Source organism: Trichomycterus rosablanca, chromosome 19, assembly GCF_030014385.1.
Source record: "Trichomycterus rosablanca isolate fTriRos1 chromosome 19, fTriRos1.hap1, whole genome shotgun sequence".
In the NCBI taxonomy this organism is placed as follows: Eukaryota; Metazoa; Chordata; class Actinopteri; order Siluriformes; family Trichomycteridae; genus Trichomycterus; species Trichomycterus rosablanca.
This window is the reverse complement of record NC_086006.1, coordinates 4,118,743-4,143,287: the sequence shown is the minus strand read 5'-3', so window position 1 is coordinate 4,143,287 and position 24,545 is coordinate 4,118,743. Positions and strand designations below refer to the sequence as shown.

The window sequence follows — 24,545 nt, the reverse complement described above, 5'->3', positions numbered from 1 at the left end:
CGCTTTCTGAAGTGGATAACTGCGCTTTGACTGGTGCGCGGTGTGTGCGGAGCTGATCTGATCTGCAGGTGCTGGTTCTACATCGCGGGTTCACATGGCCGCACTGACTTTATCCAGACCTGATAATTTACTCCACAATTTTCTACAGGTTTGTTTTCTATGTTTTTCTTCTGTTTTAAAGTTATTAGGAGCATTAGGAGTCTTTAACAGACTAATTAGAAATCTATACACGCATGTGGACACTTTTAAATAATTATAGAATTGTCAAATTAAGTTAAACACGTTATTTCAAGGTAAGATAATATTATAATGACCCAATAGTCACCCAAATCTTGTACATATATTAAGTGTATTTAATCTACTGCATACATAAACTAATTAGGAAACTTAAACATAATGTTAAACAGCAAATCAATTCATATCTTAACATTAGCACTTTTCCTTAATTCCTGTAATATAATTGTCACAAATAGTGTACAGAAAATTAACTGTGTTTTTTACTATGAATTTACTAAACCTGTTTTTTTATGGAAACTTAAATACACTGCAGGAATGCTCATCATCTGATAAATAAAATATATTACAAGACAATTAGTGTATAAAAAGTAAATTTAAGTCAATGTAAAAAACTGTTTTAATGTATTCACAATTGTACGGTCATGAATTTTATATTAAATGTGTATTTATTCCTAATATTGTTAATAAAAGTTAACAAAGATAATAAAGATTTTCATTTTTGTTCACATTATTATATTTTTTATATATTATATTTGCAGTATTGTAATATAACATTTGCATTCATGTCTGGTTTGCTCTTGTTTTGAAAATTTAAATGTTAATGCAGTTTATATTTTAGTGCTGTGGCTCATTTTAAATTATCACAAGGGGTTTATTCATATAGGCGCAATGATCTGGGTTATGTGAATGTTAAAATTATTATAGCTAATATTATAACTATTATATTATTATATAACTATTATGTTAAGTTATTTTTAATGTATTTTACTGCGATTTATATACATAGAAGTTCATGTCAAATTAGCATATAGGTCTTTCTTTCTAAACTGCAAATTAAATTAAAATTTAGATCTTCAAAAACTAGAATTTACCTAAAATAAAATGTTCATAAAGGTATTATTTCCATATGTAAATAACTTTTGATATTTTGTGAGAGTCTGTTTATCTTTGCACTACTGCTTATATTCATCAAACAACATTCATGCATTAATATAATATTGAATGTTTAAATTTTTATGAATTCTTTATTATTTAAACATTTTGTTCTAGTATTTACCATATCTGTATGTTTTTCCTTTAGGATCGAACCCCAAGCTCATCACCAGAAAGCGGCCCTGCTCCACTTTCCTTCCTGGCTACCACATGTAGCCAAGCTTGGCAGGTGAGCGGCAGTGTGGGCACAGACAGCCCCCAGTTCCCCTATGAAGGAGCGGTGGGTGCCACATCCAGCATGTTTCAGCTCTGGGGCAATGATATGGCTTCAAACTCCAGCCTGAGTGCTCATCACATGGCTTTCACTGTGCCCAAGATGCAGTTTCCTGGACATGTCCAGACCGGCCTGGGCCCACACGCGCACCACCATCATCATCACCATCACCATCACCACCACCACGAGCTGCCTCTCACCCCTCCTGCCGAACCTACTCCCACCTACTCGTTCGAGGTCTCACCCGTCAAGATGCTGTCATCTCAGACGCAAGGAAACGCTCAGTATTACACACAGCACAATGCCGTGGGTCAGAACTTTCCCAGCTTCCTGCAGAACAACTCGGCTCGCCACCACCTGCCTGGTGGGCACGTCGAGGATAGCCAGCAGTGGTGGAGCCTTCCTCAGAGCAACACCAGCACCTCTAGTCATCCATTGTCTTTGGGTAGGCAGCTGGTTTTGGGTCACCAGCCCCAGATTGCAACCCTCCTGCAAGGCACCTCAAAGAGTTTGTTGAGCTCCACGCGGAGGTGCCGCCGGTGTAAGTGCCCAAACTGCCAGACCGCTGGCAACGACAGCACCAGCTTAGAGTTTGGCAAGAAAAGACTGCATATTTGCCACATCCCAGAGTGTGGAAAGGTGTATAAGAAGACGTCACATCTGAAAGCGCATCTGCGCTGGCATGCAGGTGAGAGGCCATTTATCTGCAACTGGCTTTTCTGTGGGAAGAGCTTCACACGTTCAGATGAGCTGCAGAGGCACCTGCGTACACACACCGGTGAAAAACGATTCGGGTGTTCGCAGTGTGGCAAGAGGTTCATGCGTAGTGACCACCTCTCGAAGCACGTAAAGACCCACCAGAGCAGGAAGGGTCGATCTGGACAGCCACAAAGCGAACAACAGCTGAGCAACATAAAACGGGAGTAAGGAACACCATGTTGAGACAATGAAGAGAGAAAGCCATAAGTAGCAAACATGTTTTCTGAGGTACTGAAGGACATAAGAACTCTGACTAAGGCTAGAATGTGAATACAGAGAAACAGCAGATATTCTGCTCATCCTTAGACACTTATGAACCAAAACATTATGCCCCCCCTAAAAATGTACATGGTGATGCCTATTTCATAACAATTGTGCATGATACGCTCTGCAATATATTAAGTAATGGGCTGATAGTAATATGATTGGGACCAGTGGTTTGAAGTATTTCTAAAACAGTACATCCAAGTGCAGTCCACTCCTGTACAACATCAAAAGCTCCTACCATGGGCATGACGGCATCAGAACTGGACATCAGAACAATGAAAGTAGGTCAACTAGTCAGAACAATCCTATTTTCTCTGTGATCTGTTTTTTCCCCCACATACTGGTTTATTGGTTTAACACTTCATGACCTCCGACATGCATTAATTTTCAGCATTAATAAGCAGTTTACATGAAATCACGCCATAGCATAGAGGTATTTAAACTTTTCCTTGGCAGAACTGTACACACAGCTAGAAATGTTCATATAAAATGTCATGTATTTTTGACAATCCACCTCATTTTCTTGTACTTTTTTGTCTTGATTATTTTTGCTGAATCGTTTGTTTACTTTTCCAAACCTTTTACCAGAATTTGAAGTGTGTTCTCATGTTTATTGTGTAAATAACATTATTTAGTATAATATTTATATGCGCAACCTTCATTCTTCACTACCGCCTGCCTCACAGTTTGAATATCACTGCTTAAATCTGATACAAATGATCTATGTTCACATTTTACTGTAAAGTGTAATAATGTATATATTGTTTATATGATGTAAAGTTCTATTAAGACTAACTAAGCATGGAAAAATCAATAAATAAACTTTAATGCCAGATCAAAAATCTATTTGTCACTAATTGTAAATGAATAAAAATGCATTTAAATACTCTGCACTCCTAAACCACATACAGGGTAGAAAATAGAGTGCATGCCGAAGTTTAGGTTGATAAATGATATCTGAAAGGTTTCACACACATGCTAAATCACCTAATCACTGGAAACAACACTGCCTTGCAAAAAAATGTGGTCTTAACCAACCAATGAGAAATAAACAACTTATTTTCTTTTTATCTGTTCCTGTATATACAGTGCCTTGCAAAAGTATTCAGCCCCCTTGAACTTTTCAACCTTTTGCCACATTTCAGGCTTCAAACATAACGATATGAAATTGTAATTTTTTGTGAAGAATCAACAACAAGTGGGACACAATCGTGAAGTGGAACGAAATTTATTGGATATTTTAAACTTTTTTTAGAAATAAAAAACTGAAAAGTGGGGCGTGCAATATTATTCAGCCCCCTTGCGTTAATACTTTGTAGCGCCACCTTTTGCTGCGATTACAGCTGCAAGTCGCTTGGGGTATGTCTCTATCAGTTTTGCACATCGAGAGACAGAAATTTTTGCCCATTCTTTCTTGCAAAACAGCTCGAGCTCAGTGAGGTTGGATGGAGAGCGTTTGTGAACAGCAGTTTTCAGCTCTTTCCACAGATTCTCGATGGGATTCAGGTCTGGACTTTGACTTGGCCATTCTAACACCTGGATACGTTTATTTGTGAACCATTCCATTGTAGATTTTGCTTTATGTTTTGGATCATTGTCTTGTTGGAAGATAAATCTCCGTCCCAGTCTCAGGTCTTTTGCAGACTGCAACAGGTTTTCTTCCAGAATGGTCCTGTATTTGGCTCCATCCATCTTCCCATCAATTTTAACCATCTTCCCTGTCCCTGCTGAAGAAAAGCAGGCCCAAACCATGATGCTGCCACCACCATGTTTGACAGTGGGGATGGTGTGTTCAGGGTGATGAGCTGTGTTGCTTTTACGCCAAACATAACGTTTTGCATTGTGGCCAAAAAGTTCGATTTTGGTTTCATCTGACCAGAGCACCTTCTTCCACATGTTTGGTGTGTCTCCCAGGTGACTTTTTATAGATATCTTTGAGAAATGGCTTTCTTCTTGCCACTCTTCCATAAAGGCCAGATTTGTGCAGTGTACGACTGATTGTGTCCAATGGACAGAGTCTCCCACCTCAGCTGTAGATCTCTGCAGTTCATTCAGAGTGATCATGGGCCTCTTGGCTGCATCTCTGATCAGTCTTCTGCTTGTTTGAGCTGAAAGTTTAGAGGGATGGCCGGGTCTTGGTAGATTTGCAGTGGTCTGATACTCCTTCCATTTCAATATGATCGCTTGCACAGTGCTCCTTGAGATGTTTAAAGCTTGGGAAATCTTTTTGTATCCAAATCCAGCTTTAAACTTCTCCACAACAGTATCTCGGACCTGCCTGGTGTGTTCCTTGGTCTTCATGATGCTCTCTGCGCTTTAAACAGAACTCTGAGACTGTCACAGAGCAGGTGCATTTATACGGAGACTTGATTACACACAGGTGGATTCTATTTATCACCATCAGTCATTTAGGTCAACATTGGATCATTCAGAGATCCTCACTGAACTTCTGGAGTGAGTTTGCTGCACTGAAAGTAAAGGGGCTGAATAATATTGCACGCCCCACTTTTTAGTTTTTTATTTCTAAAAAAAGTTTAAAATATCCAATAAATTTCATTCTACTTCACGATTGTGTCCCACTTGTTGTTGATTCTTCACAAAAAATTACAATTTCATATCGTTATGTTTGAAGCCTGAAATGTGGCAAAAGGTTGAAAAGTTCAAGGGGGCTGAATACTTTTGCAAGGCACTGTATATTAGGGGTCACCACAGCGAATCTTGTTTGCATACCAGGCAAAGGTTTTACGCTGGATGCAGTTTGTGACCCAAGCCTCCTATTTTATCCAGGTTTGGGACCGGCACTGAGAGTGTGCTGAAAAGGCGACTAGGCTGTTATGGCTATTCCCATGGACACTAGCCAGTAATGTCCATGAGGGCCCACCAATAGCACAGCTGAGACTTAAACCCCTAATCTCAGCAGTAGAGGAAGAAGAAGATATACTTTATTTGTCATATGTACATATACACATGTACAGTACAATGAAATTCTTTCTTCGCATATCCCAGCTTGTTTAGAAGCTGTGGTCAGAGCGCAGGGTCAGCCATCGTACGGCGCCCCTGGAGCAAACAGGGTTAAGGGCCTTGCTCAAGGACCCAACAGTGGCTGCATAGCAGAGCCTGGATCTGAACCGCCAGCAGTGGACTAGCTTATGTTTCACTGCATCATCAGAGCACCAAGAAATAAACAACATAATGGGTTAAAATATATTGATTGATGCCCAGGCAATTCCAAAATACTTTTGGCCATATAATGAACGTTTAGAAAATAAAAGAACAGAGAGTTTGTGGTTTACCCAGAAGAAAGAAAAGTGTGTGAAGTTATAGGAGAATCCACCCTGCTACAGACATAAAGTACATTCAGGGGGTTTGTGAATCACATCAATCTGCCTACATTTAAACATCTGTACTATTTTGCTAATAGCTTTCTTAATTAAGAGTATATTTCACAACTCCAAAATATAATTCACTGTGTTTTCATGAGTGAGCGAGTTAATGGCCTAAACAGCCAGTCTGTGATGTGATTCATGACATGACAAATAAATAAAACAAAACAAATTAGCGTAAAGGTGGGCATTAATTAATTCTGTTTTGAAGTTCAGTGCTCTATAGATGGCTCCAATTTTCAGTGGAATAGAGAATAGAGCTGGCTTTACTGAGATGGTAATCACATTGTGTATTCCATAGAAAATCTAGTAATCTATAATAAACAGTAATATACAAATAATACAGTGAACATGTTGGTACTACATGTTGATACTATGTTGGTGTTTTACCAAAGACCAATCTACTGGATATTCTATATATTTTATATACAACTGAAACTAAACATTTTAACAGCAAATTTTTGTTGTATTATTTTTTATTCACTAATGACCTAATGTAGCTTATTAGTCTGAACTTCTTAAAAGTAGTGTCTATTTAAGACAAATAAATATGAGTAATGCTTTATTCCTTCAGGAAGTAGGAACTCACATTTTTGTTATTTATGAGCTCCACATGGTTAAGCCATAGAGCGGGTAAAATGTAAATCCTCCACTGAAAGCCTTCACTGAATCTTGTCTTTAGTTTGATCCGTGCAAGTACTAAAAGCTCATAACTGATGTGTACTGTATATTAATTGATCTAAAGTAAATATTACAGTAATTTCATTTCAAATTAGATTACCATTAATTATTAATTATTTTAAGTGTAAGCAACCATTTTTAATGAATTATAAATAATTATTAATTATTTTAACAGTGTAAGCAACCGTAACCAAATTACTTTAAATTACTTTTACTTTTAAATTATATTTAAGCTTTCTTAATTTTATTTTTTTATTCTTTTACACTTTAGATTTTAAACATTTCTATTTTTTGTATAATATATATTTTTGTCTACTTTGTGTACTTTGTAACTACTGTGGCTGAGCAGTCACGAAAGCATTTCACTGCCAGTTGTACTGTGTATGACTATGTATGTGACAAATAAACCTTGATTTGATTTGATGTTGATATGATGTCAGAAATCCAACTTAAAGGTTAAAAAGAAAAACACCCAAGTATCCAAGTAATGATTCTATAGTTAAGGACTTTTTTCTTTTGTTTTTCTAGTCGAAGTCTGGCAACTGACAAATTTTAGACTTTAGACAAATGCTGCATTAATTTGGTAACTGTTGCAAAAAATGTGATTTAATCTGTGCTTGAAAACACAGAAAACACATTAACTTTAGCTAACACACTCCTCACATGTTAACTACAATGTAAATTTGGCAAATGGCTAGCTAACATTAAATCTAACATCGTGTGAGTGTCGGGCCGCAGCCTGTATGCATGATTCAGATGCTAATTTGACAGAATTCGGGATGCTAATCGTAGGTGGGTATTGTATCCAGGTGTTAAGGAAACACTTTAAAAGGACAAATGACTGAAAAGCCATCAGATCGTTTACACCTCGGTGTAAATAGGAAGGCCATTGACAAATACAGAGCCTGACCTTCTGCCTTCAAGTTCATAGTCATGTGATCTTTCAATGGCCTCTGCTATCTGAGCATGATGCTTGGGTTAACAGTTACTGAGGATGGCGCTCGGCTGGAGTTCACACTGAATAGACCCCCAGCTGGTTGGATCCCATGGCTAGTGGCACAAGTTGCTTTGATTTGGCACCTTTCCGCAAGTGAATACTCTCTCAGTAGTTCTGTAAATTACAGACATGCACCCATTATCTCTTTATCGCCCAACAATGGCCACAATGTGACCCAGTCCGGGAACTAATGAACCACATACCTGCATAAATACTTCCACACTTGCTACTATTCAAAGAACCATGATAACTGACAATGTATAAAATGACCAGATAATCACAATAATGCTTTTTTATACATTTCAGGGATCTGTTAATAAAAAAACTCATTTAGTAATGATGTTGATATGTGTAGTTAAGATTTATTTACTAATCCAAAACCAAGCTGATAGCCCCACGGCTTTTGAAATCAAGAGGCATTTAATTAGTAAAATAATTTCATAGACCATGTACCCAAGAAGCATTGTTAAACATCTATAAACATCTGCAGTGCAGTAAAAATGTAGAAGCCAACTTTCCAATTTCCTGTTATTGCACATTTGTCACACTATTATTAATATCTGTCTGTCTGTCTGTCTGTCTGTCTGTCTGTCTGTCTGTCTGTCTATCTATCTATCTATCTATCTATCTATCTATCTATCTATCTATCTATCTATCTATCTATCTATCTATCTCAGTGGGTAGCACTGGCACTTCACAGCAAGAAGGTCCTGTGTTCGATCCCCAGGTGGAGAGGTCTGGGTTCTTTCTGTGTGGAGTTTGCATGTTCTCCTCGTGTCTGCGTGGGTTTCCTCTGGGAGCTCCGGTTTCCTCCCAGAGTCCAAAGACGTGCAAGTGAGGTGAATTGGAGACACAAAATTGTCCATGACTGTGTTTGATATTAAACTTGTGAACTGATAAATCTTGTGTGACCAGTATTTACCTTTTCTGTCACAAATGTAACCAAAGTGTGTAAAACATTGAAACGTTGAAATCCTAATAAATAAATAAATCTATCTAATAAATCTATCTGTCTGTCTATTTATCTATAAATACGCAACTTACATTTGCAACTGAATACAATCCAATCAATTAAGGACCTTGGTTATGGTTTCTGAGGGTTTGATCCTTGCTTTCAATCACCGTCTGTGAGAAGTTTCAGCAGTTCTCCAAGTCTCTCTGTGGTCTTTCTCCAGACACTGATTTCATTCCACCTTCCAAAAATGCATTCAAAAAATTCAACCTGGTTGTAAGTAAGTAAGTACATGTATGTGTTTCCATGTGATAGATAGACTCTGACTTTACTGAATGGTTAGTAAAATAAATGAATTAATAAATAAATGACCAGAGATTTTCAATCTTTTCCACATGACTGTACATATGGCAGGTTATGTTAAAGAATAAAGTCAGGATGTTTTATTAGTATATATTATGTATTATAAGTGGGTAAACTAAGTTGTAAGTGACTTATGTAACGTTTCTAGCTATAATTATGTTACGTTATGGATAACAAAATAAAATTAATATTATAAAAAGTGTTTTTATAAGAGTCACTTTGGGTTTTTGATGGATGATTCGTAAATGCATCAATAGTGTATGAATTAATGTACAGTAATTCAAAAGCTGTTTGTTTCCCTCTGCTGGTTACACTGAAGAAGTGTTAAAGTGAATGTAAATGTGCTGGTTGTTTTTTTCTATACCAGTACAGTCTATGTTTAATGAGATTGTGATGAAGATGCTATACTATAACATATTTAAGTTATGATAAAGTAATGAATGTAACCACATATATTAAGTGATAGGTACATTTGTAATCAACTTACCTTTTTTGGCTTATAAATGTTGGTTTTTAAGGCTTCTCTGAGATGATTAGTTTTCAATATTTCCTATCAGGGGAGCTCAGAATGTTTTTTTATTTTTTTTGATGTGCTGTCTTTGATTCCATCTTTTCTATCCAGTGAATAAATATTCATGGACATTCAGGCAGGGGCTCAGACATCCAGACCTCATTTCTTTGTACTGTGTCTGTAGCATAATGATAATTACTGTAAATATTTTCCTGTATGGATCACAAAACTTTTCTGCGGAATAAATAAGCTAATTCTAAATAAGCTAATTTTTCAAGCGACTGTTTAAGATTTTGAAAATTATCTATGCACAGTTTAGGCCTCTGAGGTTGTCAGTTTTTTGGTCATAGGCCATCACCTGTTGGTACAGAATTTCAACCCAGTAAAACATCTGTGGTTTATTTTAGACATAAACTAAAGAAATGTCGTTTGGAAGAATAGTGTCCGTCTCTACAGTACAGTTCCTGAGTTTTTTAGACTCTATACCAGGTTACATAAAATTGTTCTAGTGCGTACAAAGCTTTGTTAGGGCGCTCTCATATTTGTATCATTCAGTAACATATAATGTTTGAATGTGAGACTTTTATTAATTTTATTAAAATACTTAATATACTTAACATACTCTAAATATACTCTTAAAAGAAAATCATTCCCAAAGGGTCTAGCTTAGAAAAATACTGGCATCCTCAGATGAGTGAACTGTATACAGACTTACTGACGTAATCCAAATATTACTCTTAGGCTGCTATTGTAAGTGTTTCTTCCCCAGTATAGGGATATACATCACTTAAAGAATGCTAGAATGTTATTCTCAGGGGAACCACTCATAACTGGTTATGTTTTAATAGAATAAAAGAAGAATGCCAGAGCTTTTATAAGTCTTTCATAAGTCTAATATTATAAGAGAAACATAAGTCAGGGCAGTTGTAGCCTAGTGGTTAAGATACTGGACTAGTAACCAGAAGATCGCTGGTTCAAACCTTACTACCTCCAGGTTGCCGCTGCTGGGTGCTTGAGCAAGGCCCTTAACCCTCAGTTGCTTAAACTGTATACTGTAAGTCACTTTGGATAAAAGTGTTTGCAAAATGCAGTAACAATAAATGATTGGACCAGTTTTTTTACATAAATGATTTATATTAAAAAATGCATTTTTGTTAAATCTTTGGCATTCAAAATCCTTTTCTGCTATTTAAAAATAGCCAGATGCAGGTGTTCCCCTTTAACTACTCAAAGATTGACATACTGTAAGAAAGTAGAATAATATTTTATTCTCAGAGGACAGTGAAAGCGTTCATTTTCTCCACATGCTGAAGCCGTCGGACAGTAGCTGCAGCTGCAGGGAGGTTCCTCTGACCTCTAGCCTAACATCATGCCAGCAGAGGGTCTCTAGAGGCGAACAGTCTCCGCTCCTAGATCAAAAACCGCTGTACAGTCAAACAGAATTCGGGAACACAGCACCAGACACTTCCATATTCAGTGTGGAGGCCCCAAAGCCACTGCGTCTTCATGCAGGCAGTCCAGATACTCATCTCTACTGTATATACAAATCATCCACAATTTCCTATTGGCTCCTGGAGAACATATGCATCCTAGCAGGCAGTTTGTTGCGGGTAAAAATAGTGCCTCTGTAAACAGGCCGTGTTGAACAAAATCCAGCTTGAACCTCATGAAGGTTCATGATCAGAACACATCATTGAAAAAAATACTCAGCATGTTTACAATATTGAAGCAGTTTTCCATGCACACCTTCACACTCATGTACTCACACTTAAACAAACAAAATAACGTTTTACCAACTCCAGTGACCTCCCAATGCAGGAATGGTTATTTCTATAGTTTCTGATAACAAAAAAACACTGCCAGTAAAAAAGCAAGGACAAGAAAAGCAGAAAAGTCATTCACTTGGTCGTTCACATCAGAGTGCGAAGAAAGGATGGAACAAGGCTACATTGCAGAAGGGAAGTCCTACAGGCGGCTGGAGTGGACAGGCACGTCCAGGCTGGGACATGCTGTGGCCAGCCAGTGTCCGAATTCAAACTTCACAGGTCGTCCTCATCCAGCTGGGCCAAATGATTGGAGTGCTGCAGACTGGAGGACGGACCTAAAGCAGACAAGCCCAGTGAATGCTGCACAGCTCTGGATCCACCCTCGGCTTCATGCTGGATAAAAACAGAGAAAATGTTTCACAGCCCTTAATCACTGGATATATTAGTAGCTTATGTTATATTTTGCAAACAGTTTTTTATTCAGCCACAACAAAGCTCTGTGTAGTCATGTTTACTGAACACTACTGGAGGTATATTATGTCTCATTTAGCATATTTTAGCAGGTACTAATATAACACAGCTTCTATTTACTCTGCATTTCAAGGGTTTCTATGATAACACCGAGGCTGTCTACAAAAAAGGCCAGAGCAGACTTTATTTCTTAAGGAGGCTCAGGTCCTTCAATGTATGCAGCAAGATGCTACACATTTTTTACCAGTCTGTAGTCGAAAGTGCAATTTTCTATGCAGCCATCTGCTGGGGGAGCAGCATTAGAGCCAAAGACTCCAAAAAGCTTAACAAGCTTATCAGGAAGGCTGGTTCTGTGCTGGGTTTTGCTCTGGAGCCCCTAGAGCTGGTTATTGAGCAGAGAATTTTGCACAAGCTGCTCAACGTAATGGACAATACCACACACCCGTTACACGACCTGCTGATTAAACAGCAAATTGCCTTCAGTGGAAGGTTCCGCCAACTTCGCTGCAACAAAGAGCGCTATAGGAAGTCATTTCTGCCCACAGCGGTGGCAACCTATAATAACTCTCACTGGTGCAAGAGAAGAACTCAGAACCTATAACACCCACAAAAGACAATTAAACTACAATTTGCACAGGGTACTGTTTTTAGTTTTTAGTTTTTATTTAAAAATTTCAAATTGCACAACGTCTGTAACTGCACCTTCAGCCCCCCCCCCCCCCCCCCCTTTTAGTTTCTTTTGTTCTTGTCCTGTTAGATGTTTTTATATTATATTATTATTTTTTATGTTATTATATTTTATTTTATTTTATTTTATTTTATTTTTCTTCATATATGTATATTTTTAGATTTTATATCTATATTTTTAGATTTTATATCTTACTTGTATTTACATTTGTACTAATTTTTTGATTCTTTATTTACCTCATTGTAATGTCACTGTGTGATGTTTTTTGTCATAATTGTTATTGCTGCTGCGACACCATAATTTCCCTTCGGGGATTAATAAAGTACTCAATCAATCAATCAATCAATACTTCTATAGATTATGCTGACTTACTATTGATACATTTAATCATATAGTGTACACGTGTCTAATATGACTGCACCATTTTAACTAAGTGTTTTCAGTTCCCAAACCACCATCATTAGTTCTGTTTTCATTATTTTCTAACCGCCATCAAAACACACTTAAGCACTCCAGCACCGGCCTGGGACGAGAACAGTCCGACTGCTGATAGGGATCTCACTCTTCCCTGTCCACTTCCTGTTTATTCTGTAGCACAGTTCTGTATATCTTAGTAAACATGATAAACATGCCAAACCCAAACAGCTATTGTTGAACTGTCAGCGGCCTGAACAAAGGTGCAGACGGACACAAGAGCTACAGGCCTGACACAGGCGCTGGTTATGAAGAATAATGAGGTGTGGGAACTCTGGGAGACCTTAAGAATTTGCTGCATAAAAATTATAAAAATTATTCAGTGTCACCTCTCTTTATTTAATATCTCACTATCCCTAAATGTGGTAGTTAATTCAGATAAATATGCATGTAATGTAAATTAATAAAATTCGTTCTTCATTATGAGCAACTTCACTTTACATGTATACTTTAAAATGTTTGATGACTTTGATTAGTTTTTAATGCACAGTATTTAACAAAGGAATTATACTAATTATAAAAAGGTTTAAAAAAGGGTAATGTTAATATAACTGCATAAATGTAACTGAGCTCAGTTTTAAATATACAACAATTATAAGCTAATTGCCATTAACAAATAATAAAAGATCTGTTAAAATAATTGAATTCTTTATGCTCTATTTACAGTTATATAATGCATTACTTAAAATTATATTCTATTTGTAATTAATTCTATTAAATGAAACACTGAGCTGATTTTTTTAATGTTTCACTTTTATTTAAAAAGATATTCATAATATAGACACAATATTCATAATTATTTTATTTAATAATTGTCTTAATATCTAGTAAAAATTAATAATATACAAAGTGTCATTAATAATTTAAGATATCCATCTGTGCAGCCAAACATCACAAAGCCATGATGGAGATGTGACATGACATTATTAAAATTAAAATATAAACCTAATACATTTTAAATATTGAATAATATGTAGTTGTCTAATTATTCATAAACCCAGTTTTTTCAACACATTTAATTAAAAAAATATTGAAATACATAATATTTATAAAAGATAGGTAATTTTAGAAATATGTGTTAAATGTATACAGAAAGACTGAACGTTATATATTCCTGACATTAAAAATAGTAATAAAACAATGAATAATATACATATTTTCACACTGTACCACTGAATCAAACATTACAGTTACTTAAACAGTAGATTTTATGAATCTATTTTAGCAGCATGGCACAGTGGTGCAGCAGGTCGTGTTGGGGCCGCAGAGTTTTAGGGTTCTGGTTTAATCCTGCCTTTGGTGGCTGTCTGTGTTGAGTCTGGTTGATGGGTTTTCTCAGGGTTTACTGTATACTGTTTTTTTTTTCCAACCTCCCAAAATATGCCATAAGGTGGCATACTCTAGACGTTTTAGTGTATGTAAGTTTAAATAAGTGAAGTATGTGATAAGTAAAATACGGGCCCAGATTGTATTTTAGCCTTGCACAGCTTTTATTATTTAAGCTGAAAACTGAATAAATGTAAAGTAATTTATTAAACAAACTGGTGTATTTACATTCTCTGTACTACCAACGGCTTCCAGGAGGGGGAGTAATGGGCCTTCTTTTTGTATATGTGCGTGTGTGCGTGTGTACCTGTGAGCTGTGGGTGCTGGAGGGGTGGACACCGTTAGATACTGTTTGTAATGAGTGGACAGTCTGAGAAAGTGTAGGCTCCTGTCTGAAGGCGAGCTGGACGTGGGTTGGAGAAACGGTTTGGTTCTCCAGCCGGGTCTCCAGTGTGCAGCGCTGCCCCTGTGGTAACTGTAAACACATTCCACACACCAATCAGTAAACGATTCCTAGATTGGACTGACCAAGCTGCATCTGACCACTGAGAAAACTACTGGAGCTGTCCAGTTCTAGCTGTAGTACAGGAGAGTCAGTTCAGCAGGCTTGTTGTTAAATATTGTCATATGGTGTGTGTGTGTGTGTAGTCTGCATACTGCATTTTAATCTGAGACAGAGACACAAATGTTGGACCACATCTGCATGAATAAATTTACAGGTACATTACTGGCTTCAGTTTAGCACAGAATGGATTATAAGGTTCTGCTCAGATGTTTTCAAATTATTTAGAATCAAAGCTACAAATAAAGCTTTACTTCAACACCGTAATCTCAACTTATTATTTGATCTTTTATTTACTTGTGCATTTCTTTGTACTTATTATTTAATTGCTTACAAAACACCTTTCCTGTCTGGAAGCCGACTGATGCATCTGGAGGAAACGTTCAAGTGTTTTAGGATTGGAAGGAACAGAAAACACTCACTGCTGCTCTCAGATAGCATCGACCGGTTAGAAGGAATGTTGTTCTAGAACAACAGCAGGATCCGGAAACTTGTATTACTTGAAGAAGGATGTTTCGCAAGGATTAGAACCATGTCAGTAAGAGTTGTACCTCTAGCTGTGCAGATGTGTCGGATGTGGCCTGGCTGGACAGGTATAGGGAGGGTAGCGATGTGTTGTAGGCACGCAGACATGGTGCTTTGTGTCTGTCCATGGAAGCTGAAGAGTGCGGCCTCAGACCTGATGTTGTGCACACTGGTGCTCTCATGGTCCGACCCAGACTGTTACTCTTGTTCTCCCTCCGCTGGTACTCGATGGGTGACTGCAGGGCTGAGCAACGAAACACAGCAGTTAGACTCTACTTCACATCCATAGAAATAAAAACTGCATACGAATGATAATAAGTAATGGCACAATGTCAGTGTTCATGCATAAAATCAGTGTAATTCTGGTGATAGAAATAGGACGGCGGGTCACATGAACATTTTAAGAAAATCTTTTTTTACTGTGGGGTTACCTGACACCCCACCATCACCCAATAATGACTTTCCCATTACAAACTACAAGAATTACAAACTCTCTTTCTTTACAGTAACACTAACTTCACTACAGCTGTATTTAAGAAGCTAATCATAAAATAATTGAACAGAAGCTTTAAACCAAGGCTCTGATCAAAGAGGATCAAAAGGAAACGTTGCTGTAACGACTGGACAAAGGTTCAGGTGATGGAAGCTCACCGTTAAGGAAATTGCGCTGTGTCTCTAGGATCTGGCTCACGTCGCTCAGCCAGGACCTGCTGATGTCCATCGAGGAGGACTGCAGGACGAAGCGCACCGCGTTGCCATCAGCACCTCGAGACGTCAGAGCAAAGCGAGTTGGATCACCGTCTACACATGCCTCCACACCCAGACAACTCACCTGAGAGACAAACACCACAACAAAATACTAATGAGCAACGGTGACCATTATAAGATTAATAAATTGTGACTATGAAGAGATGCACACAGCCAGCAACAATACTCAGACAGGCAGTGGCATTCAAACAATGCTTGGGGGCCCAGTGTGTTCCAGGAAAGCATAGCATGGCACAGCAAGACAAATTTGTGGTTGGAGAGAACTGCACTTTAGTAGGATGCTTACTGGTGCAAAAGTGATATTTGTTTATTAGAATTTTCATGTTTCACACACCTTGGTTACATTAATGACAGAAACAGTAGTTACTGGTTACACAAGATTCATCAGTTCACAAGTTTTTAATGTCAAACTCAGTCATGGACAATTTTGTATCTCCAGTTCACCTCACTTGCATATCTTTGGACTGTGGGAGGAAACCAGAGCTCCCAGAGGAAACCCATGTTGACACGGGGAAAACATGCAAACTCCACACAGAAAGGACCCGGACCGCCTCACCTGGGGATCGAGCCCAGGACCTTCTTGCTGTGAGGCGACAGTGCTACCCACTTAGCCACCGTGCTGCCCCAAAAGTGATTGAATGTTAAATTTTTAAAAAGGGTGGCTCTGTTAACACCAATGGAGTTGGTGCATGCACTTAGTCAAATAATGTCATATAGTAGAAAAAAAATTAAATAGTAAAAAAAAATAAAGCATTCAAATGCTTTTACTAAAAAATAACTGACTATTGTGCTCGATACTTAATTACATTTTTTAATTAAATGCATACTGCAGCCGTATGCACTCACTAATTCCCCTGGAATTATTTAATTATAGAGACTAATTAAATAAAGTTTAGCATGACCTTAATCTTCTACAACCTGCAGCAAAGTCTTTAACATTTTTAATAAACAGTAGTCTAATCACAAACGCTTTCCTAGAAAGTTCTTTTCTATGGCCATGTGACCTGTGACAAATTTTAGCTTGTGCTTAAGGTGCTATTATGACATCTAGACAAATTTTATTTTGGCAGAACTTGGCAAAGAAACCACTGTTCCATGTACTAACAGGCAATGTGTGTACAGATCATTTTGAGACTTGAAGTTAATTAAAAATAGAATCATGGTGCCACAAAAATAGAGAGAGTGTGACAACATTATGCACCACTAAATTCAAAGATAGAAGATATAAGTATATTTTTATTAAAACATACAAATATGAAAGGGGGGCAAAAAGAACCAAAAGAACAGAAAACATATGTAGGATTTTCTCATAGAACAAACTTCTCACCTTAATGCTGCTCTTAAAGATGTAACCAGGTATTGAAAATCCTTTTTTCCGGTCAATTGGCTCACTAAAAATGACTATCTGCTCAAACAGGAAGACCCGCCTCTCCTTCGGCCTGGACAGAAGGCCGCTGTCCTGCTCAGCGACTGTAAACGTGTCCTGCTGGAGAAGTTTTCCCTGTGCTGTGATTTTACCCTGAAAAGAAAGTGAGTCTATGAGCAGGAAGGTTCTCTTTTTTGCTGAGACAGTTTTAGACTTTGGTGTGTGATATGCCTCGTACCTCAAAGCCCTGCAGCCGCCCCACGTTCATCATGTCATTACAGCGCTTAGGAACAAAGCACATCACCTCCACTGCTTTCTGTTTCACAGACAGGAGAGAGAAAGAGAAGATGTGTGAAAACAGGTCTTAAGTAGCTCATAATGTTGAGTAAAATGATTCTGTTTTGGGTGGATTTATAGTCGAGCAGCTCATGAGCACATGCTGTTCTGAGTAAGATCTGCTTGGCATCTAAACACAGATTATGCAAGTCTTCATGATTTTATTTGTGGTTTTAAATAAACTGGATTTTTACAGACTGAGTTTCATACCTCCAGATCCTCTGTATTCATCCCAGCTTTGGTGTAGTACTTCAGAAAATCCTGTTGACACAAAGAATATTCTGCCTCAGTTAGGAGTCGTGTGTATTTCCAGCATCTTATATTGATGTGTCCTGATGTGATCTGATTTTACTATATTATATTTACTTTTTTAAATTTTAAGGGCAGTTGTAGCCTAACGGTTAAGTTACTGGACTAGTAATCAAAAGGTCACTGGTTTAAGCCCCACCACTGCCAGGTCTCCACTATTGGGCCCTTGAGCAAAGCCCTTAACCCTCAATTGCTTAGACAATATACTGTCACAGTACTGTTAGTCTTGGATAAAGTTTTGGATAAAGTGTTTGCTAAATGCAAATGCAAATGTAAATGTTGCAACACCACATGGTGGTGGTGTGTTAGTGTGTGTTGTGCTGGTTTGAGTGGATAAGACACAGCAGCGTTGATGGAGTTATTAAACACCTCACTGTCACTGCTGGACTGAGAATAGTCCACCAACCAAAAACATCCAGCCAACAGCACCCCATGGGCAGCGTCCTGTGACCACTGATGAAGATGACCAACTCAAACAGCAGCAATAGATGAGCGATCGTCTCTGACTTTACATCTACAAGGTGGACCAACTAGGTAGGAGTGTCTAATAGAGTGGACAGGGAGTGGAAATGGTGTTTAAAAACTCCAGTAGCGCTGCCGTGTCTGTTCCACTCATACCAGCACAACACACACTAACACACCACCACCATATCAGTGTCACTGCAGTGCTGAGAATGATCCACCACCTAAATAATACCTGCTCTGTGGGGGTCCTGACCATTGATGAACAGGGTAAAAACAGGCTAAACAGGTATGTAAAAAAACAGATGGACCACAGTCAGTAATTGTAGAACTACAAAGTGGAGCTGATAAAATGGACAGTGAGTGTAGAAACGAGGTTTTATACACAGGACAGGAGTTAAGACTCTTGAGCTCTTCTATTGCTAATACATTTGAAAGGAAGCCTGCTGCTCTATTAAAGCATGCAGACACCAGGATGTACTTATTTACTGTACAATGTTTATATAGTTAAGTGTTAAACTGAATCTCATTTACTCATTATTTACTTTTCACTTTTTTGAGTGAAGTTTACAAACATTTACATTTTATGCGCTGTTTGAGTTAATGATCTGGTTATTGTGTATGTTTAGAGCAGCTAATTAAAACATCGTCTCACCTTCAGAAGCAGCTGGTACTTCATGATTCTCTGTACAGGTTTAATGAGGAGATCATTGAGCTGCAACCTGTGACCGAGCTGCTGCTTCAACTCCTGTAACACACAAAAACACATAAAATTTAGCTACACAGCACACACAAAAAACCATTTCCTCCAACTATACTAGATGGTCAAACATTTGTTGAGCACTGACAGCTGATCACATTTAAATGGAGTCTGTTTACCCTAGGGTGACCCTATGGTTTCATTGTTCTAAAACATTTCTTCCCCCCCCGCCCAGTTTTCTCCCCTAATCTAATCCAATTACCCTGATTGCGTTGCACTTCACCTCTACCAATACAATCCTCCACTGCTGACTGAGGAGCTTTGCAACTGACACACGCCCCCTCCGACACATGCGCAGTACCGACTGCATCTTTTCACCTGTGCAAGGCGAGTTCATATGCGGATCAGCTTTGTGTACGGAGAGCCACACCCTAATCAGCATTATTCCTCAACTTTGCGCAGGCGGCATCTATCAGCCAGCAGAGGTCGGAATTGCACCAGTTATGAGGAACCCTGGTCCGGCTTGTCCCACCTTGTGAACAACAGAAAATTGTTGTTCATGTGGCCGCCCAGCCCAGCCGGATGGCAGAGCTGAGACCTTCTTAAACATTATGGAACATGACTGCAGGAATTAATTTTCATTTATCCGCAACCACATTCAAATTTTTAAGAATATCACTGTATGCTGTGGCATTAAGATTTGCGTTGCTTTAAGCTGATAAAGATGGCACCACTGTGCTTCTTAGTACTTATGGGACACCTATTTCTAGCATCTAGGAGTTGAGGAATAATGTCTGAGGAAGTGTCTTAAAGGATAGAGGTGTTAAATTGGGTGATCTTTTCACTTTAGCTAAAAGGGCTCAGTTAAGCCAAAAAACGATCATGCTATCAGGATGCCACCTTTCAAATGTAAGTCATGTAACTTTATATTAAGACCCATGTGTTGGGGTCGTTTAACCAATAATAATGGATGTGATGTTTAGTGGTCTGTACGATTGCTCTCTTTGTGTCTGTGACATGCTGTTCAAAGAATGAACTTGTACTTACTTCGAAATAGGTGTCTATGTATTCTGAGACTATGTGCTCCGACTTTGGTTTGTTTTGGCAGTACACCACATACATGTGAAGTCGTCGTTCCTGTAAATCACAGATCAGAGGAAGAATAACATAGTTAGTCGGCACTAGCTGTGTATTACTGAGGTTTTAGTATTTCTTCAAACCCTGGATTTGTTAATATGTATTAATATTTCAGATTTTTAAAACATATTTCTAATCTACTACAGTTGGAAGTCACATTGTTTCCTGTTTCCTTAAATAACAGAGAGAATTAAACAGCTAAACAGATTGTGGATAATAATTACTGCAATAAACAACAAAAATGGTGCACATGTGGTGCAGCAGTCTAATACTTTTTTTACAAGCAACCCACATGTTGTCCATGATTTTTACTGCGACCCTGGCAACATAAACAATGCATCAAAATGAAACACACCATAAAAATATACTTAATTAATAAAATAAAAAAAGTGGCAATCTGGTCCCACAATGGTCTCCACAATGGAGTGTTCATGCACAAGTTCATTTTGTGTTTATGTGCCTGTTAAAATTCATTTATTTAATCAAAAATTAGCCCACCATCAAAGAAAGGTAAAGTCTCACAACTGCCCATTTCTGAGGGAGGAACGACCAGATGGGAGGTCACTTCATTGCTGCTGCAACAGTCTGTTCCAAGCTAACAGAGGGCACAGCATGTTCCTGTGTTAGTGTTAGGACTCACTGTAGGAACCCCCAACTTCACATTTGCAAGTGGATTCACATGCTGAAGGTGTGTGGCCCTCTTTGCTTAGTAAGGGTGCCAGTCATGCAAGTTGCCAGAGGACATAAGGGAACTTTATATGTCCAAATTAGGACAAAATGTTCCTGCTTCAAATAATGACTTGTTCTCTAGAAGGAGCGCTGTGTGTGTGAACAAAAAAGCTAAAAGTGTCACATCATATAAAACCGTAGTGCACTGTTAGGAATTTCGCTTGCAGGGATTAAGTAAAAAATAGTAGTAGGAGGAAGTGTGTGAGAGAGGGAGAGAGGTAATGGAGATTTTAATGGAGTGATATGAGCATGAGATCATGTATAATTCAGTCGTGTTATCCTGAATGTAACCAGAGACGAGCTACTTCAACTGCTGCCGGGTACGAAGCGCCGGCGCCTGGATCTACACTCGTACCTACAGTTCATGGCTTGTGTTAAATACGTTCTAATAGAGTTGGGAACCTTTGTTTGCTGCAAAAAAGCTCGTTTTTAACGAGTCCTGACCTCAGCCCTACTGAACAGCTCTGGACTGAACCGGAATGTCAGTTGAGGCTTTTTTGACCAACATCAGTGCCCAGCCATACAAATACTGTTTTTACTGAATGGGCACAAATTCTTATAGACATACTCCAAAGTCTTGTGAGAAGCTGTGGCTGTAGTTATAGCTGAAAAGATCACATATAGGTCACATAAGGGGGGTGCTGGAGCCTAGCCCAGTTTTTCAATGGGCGCAAGGCACACAGTGCAACACCCTGGACAGGGCGCCAGTCCATCGCAGGGCAGACACATACACACACACACCTATTCACCTATAGGGCAATTCTGTGTCACCAATTAACCTGACTGCATGTTTTTGGACTGTGGGAGGAAACCCACGCAGACACGGGGAGAACATGCAAACTTTGCACAGAAAGGACCCGGACCGCCCGCCGGGGGATCGAACCCAGAACCTTCTTGCTGTGAGGTGACAGTGCTACCCACCGTGCCACCATGCCGCCCTCACTAACTACAGTGCCAATGAAATTATACATAGGTATTAATTTTATTTACAGTTTGGGTCGGCAAGGTGGCTCAAGAAGGTCCTGCGGGAAGGTCCTGTGTTCGATCCACGAGTGGAGTGGTCTGGTCCTTTCTGTGTGGAGTTTGCATGTTCTCCCCGTGTCTGTGTGGGTTTCCTCCCACAGTCCAAAAACAAGCAAGTGAGGTGAACTGGAGATACAAAATTGTCCATGACATTAAACTTGTAAACTGATTAATTTTGTGTAACCAGTAACTATTGTTTCTGTCATTAATGTATAACCAAAGTGTAAAACATGACGTTAAAATTCTAATAAATAAATAAATATATTTATTTAGAGTTTGTAATACAGTATAAGCTTGTTTAAACTTTGCGTGTGTATGTGCACGTCTCTCATCTTCACACTTCATTTTTGGGTGAAATAACAGTGTGTGTTTTCATGAATCTGACTAAAAACATCTGTACTGACAAAATCAGAACACACTGTATCACTTCATTTTAGTGGGAATTTGATGCACACGTTCATGCTTCTGGTTCTGATGTTCCTTTAAAGCTTGTGTGTTAGAACCGTGATGTCTGGAACAGAGGACAACAGATGAGCAGAAATCCTGTTTTTAAAAGGAAGAACATGTGCCAGTGTAAGAGAAGAAAAGAGAACAGCAGAGAATAGAAGAGGAGAGGAGAGGAGAGAAGACAAGAGAAGAGAAGAGAGAAGTGAAGAGAAAGGAGTAGAGAAGAGTAGAGACAGAAGAAAAGAGAAGAGAAAAGAGGAGAAAAGAAGAGAAGAGATGAAAAGAGAAGAGTAGAGTAGAGTAGAGTAGAGTAGAGTAGAGAAGCGATGAGATAAAAACAGAAGAGTAGAGTAGAGTAGAGACGGAAGAAAAGAGAAGAGAAAAGAGGAGAAAAGAAGAGAAGAGATGAAAAGAGAAGAGAAGAGAAGAGTAGAGAAGAGATGAGAAGAGATGAGATAACAAAAAGAGTAGAGTAGAGACAGAAGAAAAGAGAAGAGAAAAGAAGAAAAGAGATGAGATGAGATGAGAAGAGAAGAGAAGAGAAGAGAAGAGAACTAAGCCTCTGCTTTTCATTACAGCTGGACGTCCCGCTCTGCTCACTGGCACAGTTTGATGCCACTTTTAGATTTAGTTATGAGTTTCTTTATTCCTCCCGAGCCTTTTTAAGTTAATTACTCAAAGGGCTTCGGTCTTATTAAAAATCAGAGGGCAGGAAGAGACCGACGCGCTGGCATGAGTCAATCCATTCAGGTTAGAATAAAAACTTTAATTAACCACCCAAAACGTCTCCCAGCACATGTCCATGATTAACTGCAAAGTCATTCTTCTTAAGATCTTTCCATTTTAAAACATCAACTTTACTAATCTTTATTACAAACTATAAAATATATATTTGGAAATTAAACTAAATTAAATAAGGCCAGGTGGCACAGTGGCACAGAGGGAAGTGCCGTCACCTCACACTCACAGCAAGAAAGGTGGCGCAGCGGTATATTCCGGTTCGGTTTAAAACTCGGCATTGCCACCGGTCAACTGGGCGCCATCTAGCTGGCATAATTAACAGTGCCTGCAGCAGACACGTTTCTGCTAGGGCGGGATGACCGGACTATGTGGGTGGGGTCTTCAAACGCTGTGTAAGGACCCTGACCTGACCCTCAACTGCAATCAGGGATCCACCAGCAGCGGAAGACAAATTGACTACACTAAATTGGCGGAAAATGGGATACAATGCATAAATAAAATAGAAAAAAAAGAAGAAGGGCCTGGGTTCGATTCCCACATCATGGAAAACATGGTGCATGAAACATGTTTTAATGTATATTCATTACAAATGTTTTTACCGTGGTTTTTAGTGTTTCTGCCCAATAAAAATAAAACATTTTACTACAGTTTTACTCATCACATCCCCAGTGCCATCACTGTCATGTGTTGGTCATGCAGTACGACACACACCCCTTCATAAATCAGAACACTAACTACAGTGCCAATTAAAACTGAAAAAGACAATCACAATAATTAAACCCCCACCAACAACACCCTCCGCAGTTTGTGTTTTACGACTGAAGATTGAGCATGTTCAGTGTGCTGAGCTTCAGAATGAGGCGAGTTCATGTTTGTTATTCCACTTCGTATTCCTGCCTCTTTCTGTCCGCCTGTTTTTTCCTTCGTGCTTCCCGGCCCCATGAGGTGCGCCAGTGAAGCGCACACACACACACACACACACACAGTGTGTTTTAGGACTGAGGATGATGTGAGAGTTAGAAATGGAAGTGCAGCACTAGGAGAGGATAAACATGGCCACTGTGTGTTTACTCTGCTCTGTTTATTTTGTTGAACCCAAACACAGAGAGGAAGAGCGGCACCAGCGTTCTGACATCAGAGACATTCAGAAAAGGTGGATAATCACTCAGGACTCAAAAGTCTATAAATGGACCATTTGTCACTTGGGTGAAGCCATGACTGGTACCACTTTTGTACCTTTAGTTTATATATTTTTCTAAACCCACTTTTCAGAAAAAGTTTGGACATTTTGTAAAATACAATTAAAACAACAAGCTGTGATTCTATTGAACCTTAGTACAAATAAATGACTTTAAATG

The 24,545-nt window shown here is 38.7% G+C and overlaps 2 protein-coding genes across 3 annotated transcripts in view; one reads left to right on the top strand and one right to left on the bottom strand.

Annotated features, from left to right (window-relative positions):
• The first annotated feature begins 94 nt into the window (after window positions 1-94).
• Window positions 95-2,371, top strand: sp5l (Sp5 transcription factor-like). The gene is made up of 2 exons (XM_063015977.1): window positions 95-148; window positions 1,319-2,371. The coding sequence occupies exons 1-2, from the start codon at window positions 95-97 to the stop codon at window positions 2,369-2,371; spliced, it is 1,107 nt and encodes a 368-aa protein (XP_062872047.1).
• Window positions 2,372-10,602: 8,231 nt separating this feature from the next.
• The window catches only part of arhgef25a (Rho guanine nucleotide exchange factor (GEF) 25a), a 76,079-nt gene continuing 62,136 nt past the window's right edge, over window positions 10,603-24,545 (bottom strand). For both annotated transcript variants that reach the window (XM_063015000.1, XM_063015001.1), the window contains 9 exons: window positions 20,158-20,247; window positions 19,066-19,158; window positions 17,850-17,900; window positions 17,542-17,619; window positions 17,265-17,456; window positions 15,821-16,001; window positions 15,196-15,413; window positions 14,390-14,557; window positions 10,603-11,516 (listed from right to left, as the gene is read on the bottom strand). In XM_063015000.1, coding sequence (XP_062871070.1) covers window positions 11,397-11,516; window positions 14,390-14,557; window positions 15,196-15,413; window positions 15,821-16,001; window positions 17,265-17,456; window positions 17,542-17,619; window positions 17,850-17,900; window positions 19,066-19,158; window positions 20,158-20,247 — 1,191 coding nt within the window. In that variant the 3' untranslated portion in view covers window positions 10,603-11,396. The remainder of the gene's footprint in view (window positions 11,517-14,389; window positions 14,558-15,195; window positions 15,414-15,820; window positions 16,002-17,264; window positions 17,457-17,541; window positions 17,620-17,849; window positions 17,901-19,065; window positions 19,159-20,157; window positions 20,248-24,545) is intronic.